This window comes from Arachis ipaensis, chromosome B03 (assembly GCF_000816755.2).
Source record: "Arachis ipaensis cultivar K30076 chromosome B03, Araip1.1, whole genome shotgun sequence".
Classification (NCBI taxonomy): Eukaryota; Viridiplantae; Streptophyta; class Magnoliopsida; order Fabales; family Fabaceae; genus Arachis; species Arachis ipaensis.
Genome location: NC_029787.2, coordinates 10,245,147 through 10,269,348, shown reverse-complemented (window position 1 = coordinate 10,269,348; position 24,202 = coordinate 10,245,147). Strand labels below are relative to the sequence as shown.

General features: G+C 29.6%; 2 protein-coding genes and 3 long non-coding RNA genes across 7 annotated transcripts; 4 read left to right on the top strand and 1 right to left on the bottom strand.

The window, feature by feature from the left end:
- On the top strand, positions 7-3,616 carry LOC107629595. Of its 2 annotated transcripts, XR_002358806.1 has the most exons (3): positions 7-239; positions 1,292-1,841; positions 3,449-3,616. It is a non-coding gene; the product is annotated as an uncharacterized LOC107629595 (long non-coding RNA). The 2 variants fall into 2 exon arrangements; XR_001617997.2 differs by lacking the exon at positions 7-239 and having other exon boundaries at positions 1,094-1,841.
- Positions 424-1,060, top strand: LOC107632492 (dirigent protein 11-like). Its single transcript, XM_016336164.2, has one exon. The coding sequence runs from the start codon at positions 424-426 to the stop codon at positions 865-867; it is 444 nt and encodes a 147-aa protein (XP_016191650.1). The 3' UTR covers positions 868-1,060.
- On the top strand, positions 13,954-15,301 carry LOC107632493. Its single transcript, XM_021117153.1, has 2 exons — positions 13,954-14,736; positions 14,816-15,301. Exons 1-2 carry the CDS (start codon positions 13,954-13,956, stop codon positions 15,299-15,301), a joined length of 1,269 nt encoding a protein of 422 aa, XP_020972812.1.
- Positions 18,719-24,085, bottom strand: LOC110269942. 2 transcript variants are annotated; one of them, XR_002358804.1, is made up of 2 exons: positions 22,897-24,080; positions 18,719-19,582 (listed from the first exon to the last, which is right to left on the bottom strand). It is a non-coding gene; the product is annotated as an uncharacterized LOC110269942 (long non-coding RNA). The 2 variants fall into 2 exon arrangements; XR_002358805.1 differs by having other exon boundaries at positions 18,721-21,563; positions 22,897-24,085.
- On the top strand, positions 21,570-24,101 carry LOC110269943. Its single transcript, XR_002358807.1, has 2 exons — positions 21,570-22,104; positions 22,877-24,101. It is a non-coding gene; the product is annotated as an uncharacterized LOC110269943 (long non-coding RNA).

Below are 24,202 nucleotides of genomic sequence, written 5' to 3'. Positions count from 1 at the left end.
AGAAAGAAAAAAGGAGTGCGAGAAGGAGACAAACATTAAAATGAATGCTACCTATATTGCTACCGATATCTAATCAAAGGACGTTTTGATACCAATATTGATACAGTAGAATTTGGAGGGAATAATTGTAGTAGAGTAGGGTAAAGAAAGAAACTGGAAGCATGTGATGAGTAAGCTTATGATATGAACGGCAATAATTTCACAGTTCCAGTGACACTAATAAGAAGCTATATATTAAGGTGAGTAAGTTTATGATATGATTAAGATTCATATAAGCTAAGCTTATTATATGTTGGNATTTTAATTTTAGATTTAATTTTTTTTTATTATGGGTCAATATTTTATTTATTGATTAAATTTATACCAACTTTATCCACCAAAACCAATGCAATCACAGAACTTCTCTAATAACAATTAACAACCATGACCAAAGCCTTAACCTTCTTCTCCACACTCACGGTCCTCTTCTTCCTCTTCTCGTCCTATGTAACAGCCAAACAACCACGCTTCTATCGAAGCATTTCTCCGACATCTCTGGCCCTCCGCAAAGAGAAGCTCAGCCACCTCCACTTCTACTTCCACGACATTGTCAGCGGCCCAAAGCCCACCGCCATAAGGGTGGCCGAGGCCCAAGTGACAAAACATTCCCCCACCCTCTTCGGAGCCGTGGTCATGATCGACGACCCCTTGACAGCGGGGCCCGAGCCCAGCTCGAAGCTCGTGGGAAAAGCCCAGGGAATCTACGCCTCTGCTTCGCAGAACGACATGGGGTTGCTGATGGTGATGAACTTGGATTTCTCTGAAGGCAAATACAATGGCAGCACGCTAAGCTTGCTTGGTCGGAACAGCCATTTGATCTTAATTTGATGCAATTTTGTAACGAAGGATTTCGATGAAAACGTATATAGGTAGCAATATAGGTAGGCTCATTTCGATGTTTGTCTCCACCATCTTCTCGCACTCATTTTCTCTTTTTCTTTTTTTTCTGTGTAATGTAGTCAGAAACCATGCCATGTGATGTTCTTAAGTTCCTCCTAGCTAGCTTAGAAGATATACAATACCCAACCTATAATAAGCTTAGCTTATAACATTACACAGAAAAAGAAAAAGACATTATTAAGGTACATGTGTAGCAGTTTTCCTCTCAAAGCAAATGGCATTACCTTTCATTGAATTCGTAAAAAATGAGAGACACATGTTTAATATTTTAAAGCTAGGACATCATATATGTGGTAAAAAATTGACAGCTCAAGCACCATTATTGATTTGAGATTTGTTTTTGTTGTAGCAGTTGCTAGTAGGGTGCCGTCTATAGAGGCTAGATATGATAGAACCTATGAGAGTTTGACAGTTGGAAGAGAGATGGTTTTGATTTGGATTATGACCACCTTAATCGCAATAAATTTGTTAAGCAGTCACGCCAAAGAGATCTGTTAGGAAACGGCCATGGACGCCGCCCAGATCCATGACCCTGGCTCGGAACTTTCGAAACTGCAGCGCGTGCGTACGGCGCCAAGGCTAAGACCAATTTTCCATCTTATTTATGAATTTATAAGCATTCGTAAACTACTTTTAATTTCCTATAGGTTGAGGACTTGAGGTAATGCGTTCTTTTTAATCAATCATGATGCAAGTTCAATTATTAAATTGAGATTGTTGCTAGGAAAGCTCAACCTTTATTGAGAGGAAGTCGTGGGCACCGATTAGGACAAGAAATTTGTGCCAAATTACTCCAACAGCAGCCATTTACGAGATGGTTGAGATGAATCAATATTTCTCTCTTCTTTTCTCAGTGGGAAAATACTCAAAAAGAAGGTTGGTTGAGATGCTGAATTACTTGAGTAAGTGACGGATCCTATTTAATTTCTTTTCTTTGTTCTCTTATCAAATGTGATATATGATTGAGTAAGCGAGGAAACTGCTACACACGTACGTTGATATTCTGTTTTTCCTTCTCCGTGTAATGTAGTCAGAATCAATGTGATATAGGTTTCTCTCCACTTTCTTCCTTTACTAAATTGGTATATAGGTAGCACTGTAGGTTGGCTCCTTTCGATGTCATGTAGTCTGAAACAGGGTCCCTTCAACCATGTGATGTTCTTAAAAGTCATCTTCTTGCACTCCTTTTCTCTTTTTCTTTATTCAGAAACCATGTGATGTATAGTTGAGTGTTCATAACAACTTTTGTTTTGCGAGGGATAATCTCTTTTTCTTTCTGTGTAATGTAGTCAGAAATAAAGTGATGTTCTTAAGTTCATCGTGGGTGAGCCTAGCTTAGAATATAATAAGCTTAGCTTATGTGAATCTCAATCATATCATAAACTTACTCACCTTAATAAACTGTTCTAGTGTCAATGATTTTTTTTTTGTACTTAAAAAAATAACATAAAAATGTATTGATTACTATTTTAAACTAGGTTGTTGATGATCTTCAAGAAAGTAGTGTTTAGATTCTTCTTTTGACCCATATTTTGCTAACAGATCTTGTTACTTATAACCTGCCTCTTTTTAAAGTTCCTTAACTAGAAATCAATTCATGTGGCTTTATTACTTGTTGATTAGATTATTCTACACAATAGTATTGTCTATCATTTTTAAAACTGCTTGGTATAATTGAACTGTCTCCCTGAATAGATTTTACATACAAGATTTATGAATTTATACATTCTCGTTTATTTTTTACCAAAAATATAACAAAAATTGTCACTTTAAAAAATGTCGCAATCTTATATATAAAAATACAAAATCAAATTCAACATTTTCAAAAGCCACCCGGTCTTAATCATATGGCAAGCAATGTTTTTTATAAAGAAATTTACCTTGCCAGAATAGTGTTTACACTTTACATTATTTTTTTTTTAAAAAAAAGCTAAAGTGCATAAGCATAAAACTTTACAAGGGACAAGAAATAGTAAAAACTATGAAATCAAATTCAAGTGAATGAGGTATTTGTATTTTAAGTTAGACAGAAATTTATTCATCTTTAAATGAAAAAGTTAGAGATTTATTTGTCTTTTTTATTTTTTTTATATAATGCAAATAACTATAAGATTATTCATGGTATTTATGTAGTTTATAAAGTTAATTTGAAGATATTTTTGAGGGAAAAAAGTTAGTTTACTTAAAATAACAGCCAAAAAATTTAATTTTAATCCAAATAAAGTAAATTAATTCAATTTTATTTTGTACACTTCACAATAATTTTAAATATTATTTCAGTTAAATATGCATGACACATTTAGTTTGTCTTTTTATCAAATATATCTCTGATTTTTGTTTCACATTTAGTTTGTGTAAATCAGGATAAGATAGATACATTAGTCACAACATATAGCAATATGATTCTAAGGATATTATTGTGACGTGTAAAAGCAATGTACCATATGAATCAGGATTAATGCATATGAGATGTTTGTTTTAATGCTCCAATGGGGTTTTTGTTTCATAGGTGTTTGGTATGGCTGCTGGTTTGAAGAGAGATTCAATTGTAATTCTATGCTTTGATGGTGAAGCTCTTCTTGAGTTTGTTAATGGTCCAAGTTATGAAGCTGAAATGGCATCCATATTCTCTCAGATTGGTTCCCCTTAACAATTGTTTTAATTGTCTATCATTTTTTTTTAATTTTATGATATCACTTATTCTATTGTGCAACACATTTTGACAATGACAATGACAATTTTTTTATAAAATATTTGGAAAAGCTAATAATTTTAAATTATAATGATTTTATAGAGGAGTGAACACTAACTCAACTTCTATTTATTGTAATTTTAGATGTTATTATGTTAATTATAATTTATTACAATTCTATAATTATGAAGTTATAATGATTGAAAGATAAAAATATTAATACTTTTAATAATTTTTTTTCTATTGATTACATATCCCTATAATGTAAGGATCTGTATGCAGCATTAAAAAATGGAGATGACATTCAAATTTACAATGTAAGAGCAAAAATACATTACATGGAACATAACAAAATGGAGATGGCATTCAAATTTACAATGTAAGAACAGAAATGCATTATATGACTTTCAAATAAGTTAGAATCAATCCGCGGCTGTTTAACAGAATATAACAATTACACATTGAACTCTTTCTGTAGATAAATAAACAAAGCATACAATTTTTTTGTTTTTGTTGTTCATACAAACACACTCACACTCTCACTTAGCATACAATTATTTGTACAATTCATGATATATTATGAAGGGAAGAAAGACCCAACCAAAAGCACCTAAAAGTTCATTCCTCAATAATCCATTTATTAGCAAAGCGGCCCAAACACCTTGTTGGATTAAACCCAACACCAGCATAGCCTAAGTATCCAGTAACAATTATAGAGACAAACGTTGTCAATGCCAATACTCCAGCAGTCACAGCAGACACCCTTGGTAATCCTAATTTCTCTAACTTTTTCTTGTCAAATCCCAAAGTAAACAGCACCAAAGATGTGAATGAAAATTCTATAAAAAATGCAACTAGTGGCTTTGATCCTACTTTTATATTATGATCATTACCAATTGCACAGCTTTCAAATGAATATTTTTTTTGTAATTTTGGATTTATTACATATTTTAGTATAAAAAATATTAATTGGTCCCTTAAAGATAAGAGACAGTAATACAGTATATCATTGCATAGTGTATTTATTGTTGTCACAATTAATGAATACTAAATAAAATAAATTCTGACTTTTTTATCTCTCTAATATTACCAAAAATTTTATAAAATGTTTTTTTTGTTATAATTAATAATTGCCACTATTTCAATTTCTAGGTACACAAATTTAAATATTTCGTAGACATTTGCTGTTGCGATGATTATGATGATCCATCTTTTTATTATAAACTTTGTTGGATACCTATATGATATATTTATAAGATAGCAGAGCTCTATCAGATCAATTGTAAAAATAAAATTATCATGTTTTGTTAATTTCTAACGAATTATTTTATAGAAGTGGTGATTACTTTTCAAAGAATCTAAACTTGTTTATACTATTTATAGTCTTAAATAAATTTATTAAGTAGCTAAAGGCTCATACTATGAATGACATTTATTAAATATAATTATAAGCTCAAGTTGAAATACGTGACAATAGTTAAATATAATTTTTATTTTTGGTTCTAAAACTGGTGGACAAGTCAATTTGATTTAAAAATGATTAAAATCCCTATTTTAAAATAATGCGACTCATGTTAGTATTTAAGTGAATTTTAGGTAAATTATTGTCTCACAACTTTTAGTATAGTGATAATTAAATATCACCATAATAACAAAAATGTTTGATAATAAAAAAAATTAGCTAAAATTTATATAAATTATTTTTTTTTTGGTTTTTTAATATTACCGTATTATAATGGCCAATTGATATAGTCAATATAATTTTCGAAATTAAATTTTATAATTTAATTAGTGTGAACTGAAAAATAATTAATGCGCTCTTTATATATTATTTATTAGTGAATATTGATGATCTTTGCAGACCTAAATATTTAAATACAACCTTGGCCTAAGTCACATGTCATCATATTCTTTGTCATGTTGTCTAGTTTTGGTGGATATAAAACATCAAATTTATATGTTGGTGACTGATCAAATGTAAAGACACAATTCAATAGTTGCATGCATTATTATTATTATAACTATCACGTGTGTTATCAATTCGCTGTTCACATTATTGTAAAAATGATCAAATTATTGTGCTTGAGGAATCAATTTTTTATCACATATATGATGTTCCAGTCCCAGCTTTGAAATATTAAACATGTGTCTCTCATTTTATTCTAATCTCGTACAAGAAGAGTTGACTTAAAAATAATCTATTAACGTCTCTCATTTTCTTTAAACATAAATCACCAAAGTTAATATTAGAGCAACTCATTAATCTTGTTGACGAGATCTAAGTAAGTGGTTTAGAAGCAATATTAATCTTGTTGTCATTAGTTATTCATTATCCTAAAGAATTGAAAAATTGATAAAGTATGACAATGTGTGAATAAATCAGGATATGATGGACTATAGTTATTGGTTGTATTATTTGGCTCTCACACGCTTTATTTTGTTCCACATGATTTTGGTTTTTCTTTCCTAGCCATAAACATCATTATTAAATGTGAGTAAAGTGGTAAACATCATTCTGTTGTTAATGTGTTTCTTTTTCTACGTAAGAAAAAGTAAATAAAGACTAAAGAGAAGAACATGCAACATCATCTTCATGCTATGCGATTTAATAAAGCATGAAATTGATCAAATAGCTATATTTTCCAACATATTATAATGGCCAATTCACATGGAGAAAGAGAAAAGGAGTGCGAGAAGGAGACAAACATTGAAATGAAGGCTACTTATATTACTACGGATATCTAATCAAAGGACGTTTGATACCAATATAGGTAGAGTGGAATTCGGAGAGAATAATTGTGGTAGGGTAGGGTAAACATGTTATGAATAAATTTATGATATGAACGACAATAATTTCACAGTTCCAGTGAGACTAATAAGAAGCTATTAAGGTGAGTAAGTGTATGATATGATTGAGATTCATATAAGCTAAGCTGATTATATGTTGGGTATTGTATATCTTCTAAGCTAGCTAGGCTCACATTTTTATTAGATGGTCAATTACTAGCCACCTGTAGCCACGGTTAACGTAGGTACGTACCATAGTTGTAGCCCCTTGTTGCTAGTATTGTCGGGAATCTTTGTTGTGGCATTGGACCATATACACGTTTCATGTACATTATATTGCCTACGAATCTTATTTATGAATTTATAAGCATTCGAAAACTACTTTTAATTTTCTATAAGTTGAGGAATTGAGGTAATGCGTTCTTTTTAATCAATCATGATGCAAGTTCAATTATTGAATTGAGATATTTGCTGGGAAAGCTCAACCTTTTATATTCTTAAATTTCATCCACCAAGTGCTTAATATTTGCAACTCAGTCATCCGATTAGTAATGACATACTACGTATTTCTATTATGATACATACTACGTATTTTATTTAAGTACATTCAACTTACAGGTTACTGCTGATTGTTGAGGTAACTGATCCAAAAGACACAAGTTGGGATTTCAATTATCACTACTTTTTATTTTTGTTGTGGAAATAATATTTTTTGAAACACATAATAATTAAAAAAAATTCTAAGCACAACATACATGATCTATTTAATAGAATGATGAGTACACAATAAATAAATAAATAATATGTCATTATATTATTATCTTTTAGTCAAAATATAATGATAAAAAGATTGTACGGAAATGTAGGATTTTATAGTAACATGCTACATACTCAAAATCTTATAATATTAAATATTTGTCTCTCATTTTACTCTAATCTAGTACAATTAGCATTGAATATCCTTTGGTATGTTCATAGAAAAGGGATGCTCCCATAAAGATGCGTAAAATATCTTTTTGTAAAAGCATTTACGTGTCGCATTATTGTTAGACGTATAACGTATTAATGAATCGGTTATTTTTGAATTTTTTAACAAATTTGAATAAAACCGATTTTTTTTTATAACAATAACAATAAATTCAATTTTTTTTAGGGATTTAATTGTATTTTTAAATTTTTAGGGATTTAAATGTCCGAAAAATAAAAAGTCAGGGATATAATTGTCTTTTTATCAAAAAATTTAAAGATATTCGGTTTAGATGGTATAATTCGATCAGATCAAATCGGGTCTAATAATTATAATGCAGACAATTAGATTTATTATTGTTACTATAATAAACCGATTTTATTCTGGTTTATAATAAAAAATAAATTATTAACCGATTTTAATAAGAATATCCAATAATAACATGACATGTGTGAACGTCTTTAAAAAAGACATTTTTAGTGTTTTTATTAAAGTGGTCTCCCATAGAAAATATATATAATACAGAAAGAAACTAGCATTATTAGTTATTTACTATATAATAATAATAATATCTTATATCCTGAGTTGAAACAAATTCTAATAGATTAAGGCTTTCTTATACTGTTCATAAGTGAAAAATTTTATACGCTTTGTATTTTTAATACAGGGGTAGAAGGTGGTATTTTTAAATAAGGTGAAAAGTTTGTGTATTTTTTATTTGAGAAACTTTTTCCGTATAAGCGTTTTTTTATACAAGTCTTTACAAGTACCCCTTCTTCTTCTTCTTCTTGCGCACGTTCTTCTTCATCTTCCTCTTTTTCTTCTTTTCTTTCGTTTCTTACCTTCTCTTTCTCCTTCTTCAACCATTACTGCACGTTTTCACTGTACCTTCTTCTTCTTCTTGCTACACGTTCTTCTTCCTCTTCTTCTTCTTCTTCTTCTTCTTCTTTTCTTTCGTTTCTTGCCTTCTCTTTCTCCTTCTTCAACCGTTACTGCACGTTTTTACTGCACATTCTTCTTCTTCTTCTTGCTGCACGTTCTTCTTCCTCTTCTTCTTCTTTTCTTTCGTTTCTTGTCTTCTCTTTCTCCTTCTTCATTTACGTGTGTACTGTTCATAAGTAAAAAATTTTATAATGTTGGAATAATAATTAAAAATACTAAAAATTGCTGATATTAAATTTTTTTTTTTAAATATGCATGCCAATATATATTTTTTCTTCTTATCAAAGATTGAAATTAATTAATTAATTATATAATCTCATTGATTTATTACATAAAAATGTAGCTCACCAAGAAGCACTGAAAAGGGGGATAGAAGACTAAGGCAAGTGTATCACCAACTAAACGTGAAGAAGAATATGGAAATTACTTCAGCCACTGTCACCTTCAATATCTCCATCTTCAACAAGACCACTTGTGATACTCAGAATAATGAAAAGGAACAGCTTATCAATGTTTGAATAAAAATAATAATAAAAAAACGTGGAAAGAAAACCCTACCCAATACAAGTCTCTCACCCTATTATTAGTACTACATTGATCAAGGCTAGCTAGGTATAGCTATAGCGTGAGTGATTCTTTGTTTCTTTCTTTCTTTTATTTTATTCAAAGAGGAAGGAATAAAAGTACCAAAAAAGAAAGAAAAAATGAGGTAAAATTATTAAAATTTAAATGGAAAAGAAAAAGAGGGAAAAAATTGTGACTTATTGTGATGTAATTGAATTGAATGGTGTCAGTACTATTGGGTAGTGAGGGTGGTGAGAATTTTTATTAGGGTAACTGAATTGATGAGAAAGAAAGAAATAAAAATGAGAGAATTGAGAAGGGGTCACATTATATATCATATAATATAAGTGTCTTTTTACCGTCAAATGCTTGGCAAAGAATTTGTTAAAATTGGAAGAAATTAGATCAAAACCCGATTTAGAGGATTGGAGATGGTCACTGGATTTTTTCTTTGAAATAATCATTTTATTGAATATGATAAAAACATAATTATTAAAATAAAATAAAACAACATTGAATAACTACCTTAACTTGAATCAATTTAAAAGTAAATCTTGCAAAGACCAAACATAAGTTATAATTTTATCTAACATTATTATAGTTATTATTTGTGTATTTTATAGTACTATTAAAGTAAATACAAAAAGTATTGAATTGTTAAGCATAAAGTTGATTGATGTGATATTCTAAAATTAAGAATTACCAATAATATTTCTTTTTCAGTAAAACAAATTATATAAAAGTAACTTCATGTCTTTGAACTATAGTATAAACTTTTCATTGGTTTTTATTTTTTAAAACAATCTAGCATACCCATCTTTCATAAATTATTTTTAGAAGATGCAATTGTAAAAACAAATGAATAACCAACTTATTTCATGTGTCTCTAAAAAAAATTAAAAATACTTTAATCTACAAATTAGGATCCAACACATGTAATGCTTATAATAAGAAAAAATATCTTATAGATTTTTAGTCTTTCCATTTTGAGAGTAGAAAGCATTTGAACCCTTGTGAAAAATTACGATACTAAATTATAGGTTTTATTGATTATGATAAAAAATATTTTTCAAAAATAAAGATTACCTTTTTTGTAATAGAAAAAAAATACATTATGAGTAATACATACTCTTTTAAAAATTAGTTAAAATCTTCATTTTTTTTAATTTATTTTTTTAAAGGAGGAAACTGAAAGCTTTCAGAAAAATTTACAAACTATAAAAAGGTGTTTCCCTTGCACTTTCAAAAGAAATAACTTACTTTATGTGTTTAGTGCTTCCAAAATTTTTAGCTAAATCCAAACCAATGATATATTTAAATAGGCACTTTTAAAAGATGTTATTACTATAATTCGTGCACTAATGACCATATAATAGAGAACCAGCATATTTGATGTATAGGTATATATTATAGTTTGCTATATGGTATTTGTTGTTCAAGGTTTATATTATAGGAAATACAATTTTAAATAGTATACCGTATACGATTTAGAGGAGTGTGGTAATACTATGACGGAACATTAAGCCATCGTTTTAATTAAATTTTTTTTTCGGTTTTGATCGACTCAATTAATTTCACTTTTGGTACCTCTTTTTCCTTTTTTTGTCACAAAAAAATTTTACATTCCCTTGTTCCTCCAATTAGGACCACATATATATGTATGCTGATTTTTGGAGTCCAATATTATCTTCTATTGAAACCATATTGTTCCATTAATTTATGCAGCCCACTTATTATTTTTCTTAAGTAATTCCATTAACAACTAATTATACATCTTTCATTTTACGAAAAACAAGAACAAAAAAGACGCATCAATCCTCAGTGCCATTCCCTCAACACCGTTTTTACATATTTCAATACACGTGTTGCCTGCTTATGCTTACACGACTTGTAAGCATACCATGTTGATAAAGAGAATCAGCACCACAAAACTTCCCTTAACATACATGTGCCTATTTAGATAGATATATTATTGGTTTGGATTTAGCTAAAAGTTTTGAAAGCACTAAACACATGCATCATGATCCACTTACTATATAAAAGGACTCCATTCTATGCAACATAAGCATGTCAAAAGACAGTAAGTTATCTCTGTGAAAGTGCAAGAGAAACACCTTTTGATATATAGTTTGTAAATTTCTCTGAAAGCTTTCAGCTTCCTCCTTTAAAAAAATAAATAAAAGAAAATGAAGATTTTAGCTAATTTTTTTAAGAGTATGTATTACTCATAATGTTTTTTTTTCTATTATAAAAAATGTCATCTTTATTTTTGGAAAATATTTTTTACCATAATCGATAAGACCTTTAATTTAGTACCCTAATCTTTTATAAGGATTCAAATGCCTTCTACTCTCAAGATGAAAAGGCTAAAATTTATAAGACATTTTTCTTTATTATAAACATCACATGTGTTGGATCTTAAATTGTAGATTAAAGTATTTTTATTTTTTTTAAGAGACACATAAAATAAGTTGCTTTCATTTGTTTCTACAATTGCATCTTTTAAAAATAAAGGAAAAGTCTAGGGGCAGCAACTTTTGTGTTTTCTGGCCAGCACTTAACCATCGAAACAAAAGTGAGTGATCTCTCACCATTAGATATAATTTCACACCATTAAAAATACTATTGATGGCCAATTGATGGTTACAAAACACTAAAATTGCTGCCCCTAGCCTTCCTCAAAAATAATTTATGATGAAAGATGGATATGCTAGATTGTTTCAAAAATTAAAATCAATGAAAAGTTTATACTATAGTTCAAAGAGATGAAATTACTTTTATATAGTTTGTTTTACATAAAAAGAAATACTATTGCTCATTCTTAATTTTAGACGATTGCAATCAACTTTATGCTTTATCATTCAACACATTTTTGTATTTACTTTAATAGTACTATAAAATACACAAATAACTATAATAATGTTAGATAAAATTATAACTTGTGTTTGGTCTTTGTAACGTTTACTTTTAAATTGATTGAAACTAAAGTAGTTATTCAATGTTATTTTGTTTTAATATTTATGTTTTAATCCTATTCAATAAAAAATACAATTATTTGTACTTATTAAAATAGTTGATAATATAAATATAAAAGATTTTAATTTTTGAAACATAAATTAGTAAAAATAACTTTGGAGATTATACAAATAACTATTTTTTATTGTACAAAATTTCTTACCTATATTCGTGTTCATAAAAATTTTCAATAAACATAATCTTATACAAAAGTTATAAAAAACTCTCGAATTTATAAGTTTAGGTTTAAAATCGATGTAATTTATGATTCTATGAATAAATTTTTACAAGTTTGAGTTTTATTATTAAAGTTTATGTATAAAAACATGTATAATTTGGTCCATAATTAGTAGAAATTAATAAAGATAATTTTAAAAATTATACAAATAACTATCTTTTATTATATCTATAAAATTTTTCCATAGAGATAATCTCATACAAAAGTTATAAAAACTTTTGAGTTTATAAGTTTAAATTTAAAATCGATCAAATTTATGATTCTACTAATAAATTTTTACAAGTTTGAGTTTTATTATTAAAGTTTATGTATAAAAACATGTATAATTTGGTCCATAATTAGTAGAATAATTAACTATAATTAGAAATAATTTAAATAATAGTTAGAAGAATTATAATAGATTATAAGAAATGAAATTTAAGTCTCTCTCTTAAATTCTCTTTTCAAATTCTTTTTTTATTTTTTCTTCTAAATTACACATTTTATATTCACATGTATTTCATCCTTAGTTCACACACAAGTTCATTTTTTCTTTCGTCACTGCTACTGCTACAACTACTTTCTCCTTACTCTTATATATTTTGGATTTTTTTTTAAGTCTTGGATATATTTTTTAATTGTGTTAAATATTTCTTTTTGTAGTGTTGAATGTTCTTTTTCAAATAATTTTAAATATCCCAATTTGTTAGTTTTTATTTTTTTTAAATAATTTTAGTTATCTCTTTTTTCTTAAGTTTTAGATGTTTATTTTTATTGAATTTTGTGATTTAATTAGTGTCTACGAATTTCAATTTGACTAAGTAATATAATTTGTGTCGATTATTTTTTTCTTCTATCTATTTGCAGTCAGAAAGCGTGAAATGAAGGTAGTTCTTCTGCATCAATGTGTTCATCTAACTAACACCGAGGAGGCTCATCACCACATGTTTTGACATTCACATGGCTCTTAGATTAAGTACAGTGACCCCATATATATTTCCCACAAACATTGAAATGAAGGGTACCTATATTGCTATCTATATCTAATCAAAGGACGTTTTTGTACCAATATAGGTAGAGTGGGATTTGGAGGAAATAATTATGGTAGGGTAGTGTAAACAAAGAGTGGAAGCATGTGGTGATAGGTCTAAGGGTGCGTGATGCAGAAGAACCACCTTAATAATTATGTTCATTTCACGCTCTCTATCTGACGGTAAATCAGAAAACAAAACATACCATTTTATCACTTGTTCAACATTTTTAAGCTAATAGATAGAAGGAAAAAAAAATGGACACTAATCATATTACTTAATCAAATTAAAATTAATGGACACTAATTAAATCACAAGATTCTTTACTGCATTGAATAAGATTTAGGTGAATTTTAGGCAAATTTTTTTCTCACCACTTTTAGTATATATCGAACTAACTTCTTCTTTTCTTCTTACTATATATTATAAATTAGTTGAAAGGAACACAGAAGAACACAAACTAAATATTAATATCCTTTATTGTATGTTTTTAATTTAAGTTCAGATGTAACATAATAGAGTTTGTTTTTTGTATAGCTGTCAAGTTGGTTAATTTGTTAGACATAATTATAGCACTATTAGTTAGTAATTTATTTTCCCTTTTGCTATATATATTGTAATTGGTACTCAGTACTCCTGTGTGGTTCTTTTAATCAATCATTCTCTCTTTTCACTTCTTATCAATTCTTCTTCCATTACTTTGAATTTCAATGCCTGAGAGTACATCACCAACCTTCTTCTTTTCTTATAATTATCATTTTTGTAATTCACTTGAATTTTAAGCTTGGTATCATTTTACATGGTATCAGAGCGAGAAGATCCAACTATGGCAGATAATTTAGCTAATCCGAATGCAAGCCCTTCATCAAATTCCGCTGCAGATTTTGAGAATTTCACCGCTTTCATGCGTCAATTCTCTCAATTCCAGGCACATCTTGGCAGATTTAGTTCCTCTTCTGCAATTTCTGATCCGATTAGCCATTATTTTCTTCATCCAGGAGAAAGTCCTGGTTTGGCCCTAATTCCACTTAAGTTGACACCTCAAAATTATTATCAGTGGTCGCACGATATGTGGAGAGCACTCAGATCGAAGAACAAGGTGAAATTCCTCGATGGATCCATTCTAAAACCAGGTGAAGGTGATCCTAATTTTGAAGCATGGGATAGGTGTAACAATTTTCTCCTCTCCTGGATCAACCTCTCTCTCAGCCCTGAAATCGCTAAGAGCGTGATGCGGATTAGCTCAGCTCCAAACTTGTGGAATGATTTAAAACGTCGTTACTCACAGGGAGATGTCTTTCAAGTTGGTACGTTAAAAGAAGAATTTTATGCACTCAAACAAGGTGATCTTACTGTTACCTCTTACTTTGCTATGTTGAAAGCTATTTGGGAAGAATTAGAAAATTTACGTGCTATTCCTAGTTGTGTTGCTTGTGTTAATGGATGTTTATGTGGATTACAAATTGTTCGAGACTATGCTTCTGAGGAATATGTTGTCAAATTCTTAAAAGGATTGAATGAGCAATATTCAAATGTTAAATCACAAATCATGTTAATAAAGCCGTTACCTGAAATCAACACAGTACTATCTATGTTAACCCAACAAGAGCAAGAATTGAATTGTGACCTGTCAAATAGCAACATAGTGACTAACTCTTTAGAGGTGCAAAACTCAACTGGAGGCGGTTCATTTTCTGGAAGAGGTACAGTTTGTGGTGGTTCATTTTCTGGAAGAGGCAGAGGACGTGGACGAAATTCCGGCAGAGGATTCAAGGTCGTCCTCAGAAGCAGAATATCGCGCCCTTGCTAATGGCACTTGTGAACTCGTTTGGTTACTCAAACTACTAAAAGAATTCAACATTCTTCCTCCTCTTCCGGTTGATATCTTCTGTGATAATAAATCTGCTATCTATATTGCTTCAAATCCTGTCTTTCATGAAAGAACCAAGCATGTTGAGGTTGATTGTCATGTGGCTCGAAACAAGTTCAAAGAAGGGGTTTCTAATCTTAGGCACGTTGTCTCCAGTGAACAACCGGCTGATCTATTCACTAAATCCCTTCCTCCAGGACCATTCTCTCATTTGCTTTCCAAGCTGGGATTACTTGATTTGCACAAACCACGTAATACCAGCTTGCGGGGGATGTAACATAATAGAGTTTGTTTTTTGTATAGCTGTCAAGTTGGTTAATTTGTTAGACATAATTATAGCACTATTAGTTAGTAATTTATTTTTCCTTTTGCTATATATATTGTAATTGGTACTCAGTACTCCTGTGTGGTTCTTTTAATCAATCATTCTCTCTTTTCACTTCTTATCAATTCTTCTTCCATTACTTTGAATTTCAATGACCTGAGAGTACATCACCAACCTTCTTCTTTTCTTATAATTATCATTTTTGTAATTCACTTGAATTTTAAGCTTGGTATCATTTTACAGCCTTTTCATCTTGAGAATAAAGGCATTTAAACCCTTATAAATTATTATCATTTATTATTAAAATTTATGTATGTAACATGTATAATTTGGTCCTAACATAATGAATAGAGTAATTAGTTATAAGTAGAAATAATTTAAATAGTAGTTAAAAGAATTACGAAAGATTATGAAAAGTAAAATTTAAGTCTCCTTTTTTTAAATTCACTATGATAATTTTTAGCAATAAAATCTTTAGCTCCAATACAATAATAAAAAATTTAGCTAAATTATTATTTTAGTAAGACAACAACAAATTTAATTATCACCGATAATTAGTAACAAATTCAAGGTGAAAAGATAATTTACAGCAACAAAAAACAGGATCATTTGTTGGAATTTACCTGCCCGAGGACAATGTTTACTTTCCAGCTAAAAGAAAAAGGGAGATACTGACCATATTTTATCATAAAATGATAAAAATTATGGGTTTTATTAATAAATAAATTAAGGTTTAATTACTCTTTTGGTCCATATAGTTTCGTAAAATTTTCAATTAGGTCTTTATATTTTTTTTTAATTGAATCCTTGCACCAAATTTTTTTTAATTGGGTCCCTACATTTTTTTTTCTTTTTATTTAGGTCCCTGTACCAATTCTTTTTTTTAGTTAGATCCCTATAAAATTAAGTCAATTACTACTAAGAGGAACTTAATTGAAAAAAAAAATTGGTGCAAGAACCCAATTAAAAAGAAAAAAAGTGTAGGGACCTAATTAAAAATTTTACGAAATTATAAGGACCAACAGAGTAATTAGACCATAAATTAACTAAAAATTTTATTTACGGACATGTGTATTTTAGAGAGTATTTAGATCTTTAAATCATAATACATATTTCATCTATAGTATAAAAAAGATAAATATAAACATTACAATAATATTATATTGTTCTATGATGCAGAGTTGGTGGATAAACATTACTATCATAATACATATTTCATCTATAGTAGTTGGTGGATATTTTTAGTTTTATGTATCATCTTCGTAAAAGAAAAAATAGAGAACAAAGCAGCAGTCAAATAAGATGCAGAGAAGAGTGTTTTTTTATCCAACATGTATGTTGTGCTTAGAATTTTTTTTAATTATTATGTATTTCAAAAAATATTATTTCTACAACAAAAATAAAAAGTAGTGATAATTGGAATCTCAACTCGTGTCTTTTGGATCAATTTTTCTTACCTCAACACTCAACAGTAACCTGTAAGTTGAATGTACTTAAGTAAAATACATAGTATGTATTTATCATGATAGAAATACATTACTAAATGTATATTATTCATTAGAAATGCTATTTATGAACTAAAATTAGTTTTTAAAATCAGTCACCAATGTATTTATATATATATATATATATATGGTTTAATTTATTTTCAATGTGTATTTATATTCTAGTAGTGTTAGATAATTTTTTTAGTGTTTGAATGTTTTTTTTCAAAAAATTTTAGATATTTCGATTCGTTAGATTTTGATTTTTTTTAAAATAATTTTAGTTATCATTTTTAGGTTTTGAATGTTTATTTTTATTGAATTTTGTGATTTAATTAGTGTCTACTAATTTTAATTTGATTAAGTAATATGATTAGTGTCAATTTTTGTATTTTTTTTCCTTCTATTTATTAGCTAAAAAATGTTGAAGAAGGAATTGGATAACAATTGATAAAATTGTATGTTTTGTTTTCTGATTTGCAGTCAGAAAGCGTGAAATGATAAATGAAGGTGGTTCTTCTGCATTACCCTTAGGCCCATCACCACATGCTTCAACGTTCTTTGATTAGATCTAGCTAGGTATAGTAGCAATATAGGTACTCTTCATTTCAATGTCTGTCTCCTTCTTTTTTCCACGTGAACGGGTGAACTCGGGATTTTTTGCTGAAATTAAAAAAAAAATTATTTAAAAGGTGAGTAAGTTTATGATATAATTGAGATTCATATAAGCTAAGTTTATTATATGTTCATTATGTTGGGTATTGTATATCTTCTAAAATAGGCTCACCGATAATGAAATTAAGAACATCAAGGGACCCTGCTTCTGACTACATTACAGAAAAAAAAATTGACAGCTCAAGCACCATTATTGAATTGAGATTTGGACCACCTAGATTTGCTTTTGTTGTAGCAGTTGCCAGTATTGTCATTAGCATCCAAAACAGATTGGTATCATATTTGGTAATTTTTGTTGTGGCATTGGACCATACACGTTTTATGTACATTGTCTACGCATCTTATTTATGAATTTATAAGCATTCGTAAACTACTTTTAATTTCCTATAGGTTGAGGACTTGAGGTAATGCGTATTTTTTTAATCAATCTTGATGCAATTCAATTATTGAATCGAGATTGTTGCTGGCAAAGCTCAACTTTGTATATTCTTAAATTATACCCAATCAAAATAGATTGGACCAACTTTAAAGTTGAAACATGGCATATATAGCGTGTTACAACAACTTCAAATTTCATCTATCGAAGTGCTTAATATTTACAACTCAGTCTTCCCATAAATCAATAATATACATTTAGTAATGTATTTCTATCATAAAAAGGGCCTTTGATTAGATATAGGTGTCAATATAGGTAGCCTTCATTTCAATGTTTGTCTCCATTTGATTTGTTGGAAAATACAGCCAATTTCATGCTTTATTAGATCGCATAGCATGAAGATGATGTTGCATGTTCCTCTCTTTAGTCTTTATTTACTTTTTCTTACGTGGTAAAAGAAACACGTTAACAACATAGTGATGTTTAACCACATTTAATAATGATGTTTATGGATTGGAAAGAAAAACTAAAATCATGTGAAACAAAATAATAGTGTGGGAGCCAAATAACACAACCAATAAATTAAATTCAAAATTTAAAATCAAATTTCATTATTTGTACAGTTATTTTAGTTTTCAATCCAAAAGAGTTTCATCTTTTGCCTATATATATACGCATGAATTAGTTGAAAGGAACATAAGAACACAGAAATATGATTTGCTTCTATTTGAGTTTGGGATCATTTCACAATGCTCCGATTCTTAGTTCTCTTCTTACAAACAATAGAATGACTATGATAAAATTAAATAAAAAAAAGCTTTTGAAAGGCAGCCCTACGTGCAGCGGTCACTATGGTACTCTACGATATGCTGGACGAGCATCCCACTTATTGGAGCGGTCCAAGTGTGTGGGATACTATAAGCAGCTGGACGTAGCGTGTCAGCAAGATGAGCTGTAAACCCATCCGAACTGAACACCGGCGGCGATAGAGGACGTGGCTTTGGTGGTAGTGGAGACTGGTTCTCTAAGTGGAGAGAATTAGATAGAAAGATTGTAGTTGTATTCGGTGGAGGAAACTGGAAAGGTACTCCATTGTGTGTTTGAAAGAGCTTCAATTCAACTAGTGTGTGTCCAGTTGAGGGATTCTTTCACATAAAGAAAGGGTATGTTATGTAGTTGCATGCATGTAATGGAGAGAGAATCTTTCACATAAATTTCAGATTTCTTATGGCAGTTTCTAAATCTCTCTGCATATATTGCACAAATTTAAAGCTTTGAATAATTTTGTTTGTAGAAGAATTTAACATTCTATTTGACTAGAAACTTGGTTTTTGGAGATATACATTTTAAGTCATTATCATGCATTAAGGTAATATAATAGTTTAAATTTGGATTCTGATCTATCATAATGGCTTACAGCATGATTTAAATTTATACTATTAAATTATCTTTTGACAATCACATAGAAAACTAAAAGATTTATGTGAAACTGCAGTAAGAAGTCTGAAATTTATGTGAAAGATTCTCTCTCCATTACATGCAATGCAACTACATAACATACCCTTTCTCCCTCCCTCTTCTATTACACACCTTCCCCTCAACTTCACACACACCATGAAGAACGAGAAGCCAGCGTTGGACGTCCGCGTTTTCTGTTGGTCTCCAGGTCAGCGAGGAGTGCCCGGCATGGACCTTGAACTGCAATAATTTAGAGAACGAAGGTATACTTTTTAGAAGGATTGTTGTTGTGTTTGGTGGAGAAAAGGGGCTCCATTGTGTGTTTAAAAGAGCTTCAATTCAATTCAAGTAGTGTGTGTGAAGTTGAGGAGAAGGTTTTTAATAGAAGAGGGAGGGAGAAAGGGTATGTTATGTAGTTGCATTGCATGTAATGGAGAGAGAATCTTTCACATAAATTTCAGACTTCTTACTGCAGTTTCACATAAATCTTTTAATTTTCTATGTGATTGTCAAAATGTGTTGCACAATAGAATAAGTGATATCATAAAATTAAATATTTTTTTTTGTTATATTTTAAGTTTATTATTTTATATTTTCTTTATCAATTTTAAAATTAAAAAAATTTAATTTAGAAATTAAAAACAAAAATATCTATTTATTGTAATTTTAGATGTATGTTATTATGTTAATTATAAATTTAGTATTTGCTAGGGGTAACAACAAAAATGTCTCATGCATATTTAACTGAAATAATATTTAAAATTATTGTGAAGTGTAGGAAATAAAATTGAATTAATTTACTTTATTTGAATTAAAATCAATCTTTTTGGCTGATCTTCTAAGTAAACCAACTTTTTTCCCTAAAAAATTATCTTTAAATTAACTTTATAAACTACATAAATACCGTGAATAATCTTATAGTTATTTGGGTTATATAAAAACAAATAAAAAAGATAAATAAATTTTTAACTTTTTTATTGATAGATAAATAAATTTTTGATTAACTTAAAATACAAATACGTTATTTATCTTGAATTTGATTTCATAATTTTAACTATTTTTTATCTCTTAAGTTTTATGTTTATACACTTTAGCTATTTTCTTTTTAAATAATGTAAAGTGTAAACACTATTTTGGCAACGTAAATTTTTTTATCAAAAACATTGCTTGCCATATGATTAAGACCGAGTGGCTTTTGAAAACGTTGAATTTGCTTGCGATGACATTTTACCTTTGCTAATTTCTAGCAAATCATTCTATAGAAGTGGTGATCACTTTCCAAAGAATCTAAATTTGTTTATGCTATTTATAGTCTTAAATTAATTTGTTAAGTATCTAAAGACTCCTGCTACGACATTTATTAAACATAAGCTCAAATTAAAGCACGTGATAATAGTTAGATGTAATTTTTCTTTTTGGTTTTAAAACTGATGGACAAGTTAATTTGATTTAAAAATGATTCACTAAGATCTCTACTTTAAAATAATGCGATCCATGTTAGTATTTAAGTGAATTTGTCTCGCAACTTTTAGTATAATGATAATTAAATACTACCATAATATTATAATGGTCAATTGACATACTCAATATAATTTTTGAAATTGAATCTTGTGATTTAATTAGTGTCAACTGAAAAATAATTAATGCGCTCTCTCTCCATATATTATTTACTGGTGAATATTGATTCTCTTTGCATTATTGAAGACCTAAATATTGAATACGACCTTGGGCTATTTCACATGCCATCATATTCTGTTATGTTGTCTATTTTTGGTGGGTATAAAACATCAAATGTACATGTTCGTGACTGATCAAATGTAGAGACACAATTCAATAGTTGCATGCATTATTATTATTCTCACTATTGTTATCAATTCGCTGCTCCCATTATTGTACAATTGATCAAATTATTGTGCTTCAACTGTCAATTTTTTACCACATATATGATGTCCTAGTTTTATATATAGAATAATTATGGTGGTAAAATTGGAAACAAAATTATATAGTGGGAGATATATATAGGGTCACTCTACTTGATCTAAGAACCATATGAATGTGATATATATAAAGAATATTTTTTGGTGACTATATATATAAAGAATATGAAAAGAAAAAGAAACCACAACCCATAAGATGCTCAAATTAAGGTTCCAAAGGCAAAATGTAACATGCCAAGCTTTAAGCTTTTTATGAGGTCCACCAAATTGTTTCATGTTGTAAGCTTTAAGAAAAAGAAACGTATGCATTAGGCCTGGAATAAAGATTTTAACTAATTTTTTCAGAAAAGAATGCATTACACATGATGTATTTATTTATTTATTTATTTTTCTATTATAAAAAGTATTCCAGTTCACCAGTTCAAGTGGAAAAAGAAGGAGACAATCATTGTAATGAAGGCTACCTATATTGCTACTTATATCTAATCAAAGGACGTTTTCATACTAATATAGGTAGAGTGGGATTTGGAGGGAATAATTGTGGTAGAGTAGACAAAGAACGTGAAGCATGTGGTGAGTAAATTTATGATATGAACTGCAATAATCTCAGAGTTCCAGTGACACTAATAAGAAGCTATGAAGGTGAGTAAGTGTATGATATGATTGAGATTCATATAAGCTAAGCTTATTATATGTTGGGGTATTGTATATCTTCTAAGCTAGGCTCACCGACAATGAACTACTTAAGAACAGCACATGGTTCACATGGTTCAAGGGACCCTGTTTCTGACTGCATTACGCAGAGAAAGAAAAGACATTATTAAGGTACATGTATAGCAGTTTCCTTGCAAAGCAAATGGCATTATCTTTCATTGAATGTGTTATGAACTCTCAACCATACAGCTGAGTGTCAACCTACTTTAAAGGTCTCTAGTGAATGCATTTCGTCACTTGAGAGAAGCATGTGTGTATCTTTCAGCATTTAAACCCTTTTAAAAGAGTAAGATCCTTCATTACAATACTGCAACTCCTTCACATCTCTTAAATTAAGATCACATGGCTGTTTCTCAAGTAACGTGGTACAAGTTTCTTGTTTTTGTTTTCGTGGGTGCCCATGAATTCTTTTCCATAGAGATAATCTCATACGGCAGTTATAAGTAGAAATAATTTAAATAGTACTTAGAAAAATGATGGATTATGAGAGATGAAATTTAAGTCTGCCTCTCTTAAATTCTCTTTTCAAATTCTTTCTTGATTGATTGATTTTCTTTCTTCCAAATTACACATTAACATCCACATGTTTTCATCTTTAGTTCACACACAGCCATTTCTTTCTTTCATTCTCATTATCGTTATTAAATTCCACGAACTTAGAGAAATTCTCGAGTTGAATTATCCTGAGGTGAATCTTCATATAAAAATGATAACTAAGATTATTTAAGTAAGACGACAACAAATTCAAGGTTCAAAATCAGCAACAAATTCAACCACCATTAATGATCAGTGATGATTTTCAAAAGAAAAGAAAAATTAGCTCGGTGATTATTTTCAGCAACAAATTCAAGGTGTAGTGATGATTTATAACAACGAAAAACAGGGCAATTTGTTGGAACTCACCTGCCCAGGGACCAACTGACGGCCGAAGCAAGAAGACGACAACGACCACCAGCTGCCGCCGGCGACTGACTAGCTTGAGTGCGAGACAGTGAGTGAGTGAGTGAGACCGGAGACGACGGCGCCTGAGTGCGACAACACCAGCCGTGAGAGAGTGAAGAGAAAGAGACACGTTGAGGGCTCCAGGGTTAGGGCATTAGGGATGCCTCCTTCAAAACGACGCCGGTTTCCAGTTTTTTAAATAGAAAAAGTTTTAAGCATAACTCGGTCCGGATTAAAAATAAACCAACCGGTTCACTGGGTAATCAAGTTTTCGTTCAAACATGTTAAACTATTTAATTATTTTTACACAAAAATATCTTCACATGACTAATCACTTTATATTAAATATCGAAATTATATATGAATATGAAGTATCTTCATGCAAAGGACGATGTTTTATTTCATTTTCTTCTTCTTGTTTCAAACATAGAAGGCGGCAATGACTGAATTGGTTGCAACTTGCGTTATTATCAACAGTTTCAATCATTTCATGTTTGGACTCCAACGGAAAGGATTCAATATTGTTAGTACCCGTTGTAATATTTATTATATCATATTTTTTTTAGTAGTCATAATTTCATTTTCTGACGGTTACATGAGTTCCGTTGTCACATATATCGCAGCACTAAAGGGTGTTATAACCTTGACACGTGCACTAATTTATGTTATTGCACAGTTTATTGGTTCAATAATTGAATTTATTATGCTAAAATATGCCATAGATCCAATGTTGAAACAAAAATATTCACCTGAAGGATGTGCAATTAGTGATGTTAAAGAACCAAAACCAAAGCCACTATTTACATTCTTAGTGGAATTTTTACCGATATTTTTTATGCTGTTTGCTGCTGTCACCTTTAGATTTGACAAGAAATGGTCAAAAGAATCAGCGTTACCAATAGTGTGCATTGTAATTGCTGGGCTATTTGCAATAGCAGTGTATGCATCTATATTTTATTCTTGGCAATTTGACTATGCAAATGTTAGAGATAACCAGTAAAGTGTTTGGGTCCAGCTTTATTAAAAAGTAGATTATTGTGGAGTAGTTTGAGTTTTTTTCGTTGGAAGTTTTTAGGCCTGCATTACATATTAGTATATTATTGTGTGTAGTGTGGCTGTGTGAGTGTGTTATGATTTGGAGGTTGTCCAATTTCTACCATGTTTAAAATTTCTTCTTTTCCAAAAAGGAGAAGTTTGGATAATAAACCCTATTGTGAGGATCTCTGTGAGAGGAAGACTGAAAAAAAAAAAAAAATTAATTTATCTA

What these genes read in the sequence shown, in the direction of transcription:
- LOC107632492 (XM_016336164.2), top strand. Translation starts at nt 424, where the DNA reads ATGACCAAAGCCTTAACCTTCTTCTCCACACTCACGGTCCTCTTCTTC.
- LOC107632493 (XM_021117153.1), top strand. Translation starts at nt 13,954, where the DNA reads ATGGTATCAGAGCGAGAAGATCCAACTATGGCAGATAATTTAGCTAAT. An exon ending in CGTTACCTGAAATCAACACA is followed by an intron (nt 14,737 to 14,815) that starts GTACTATCTATG and finishes CTAACTCTTTAG; the next exon opens with AGGTGCAAAACTCAACTGGA.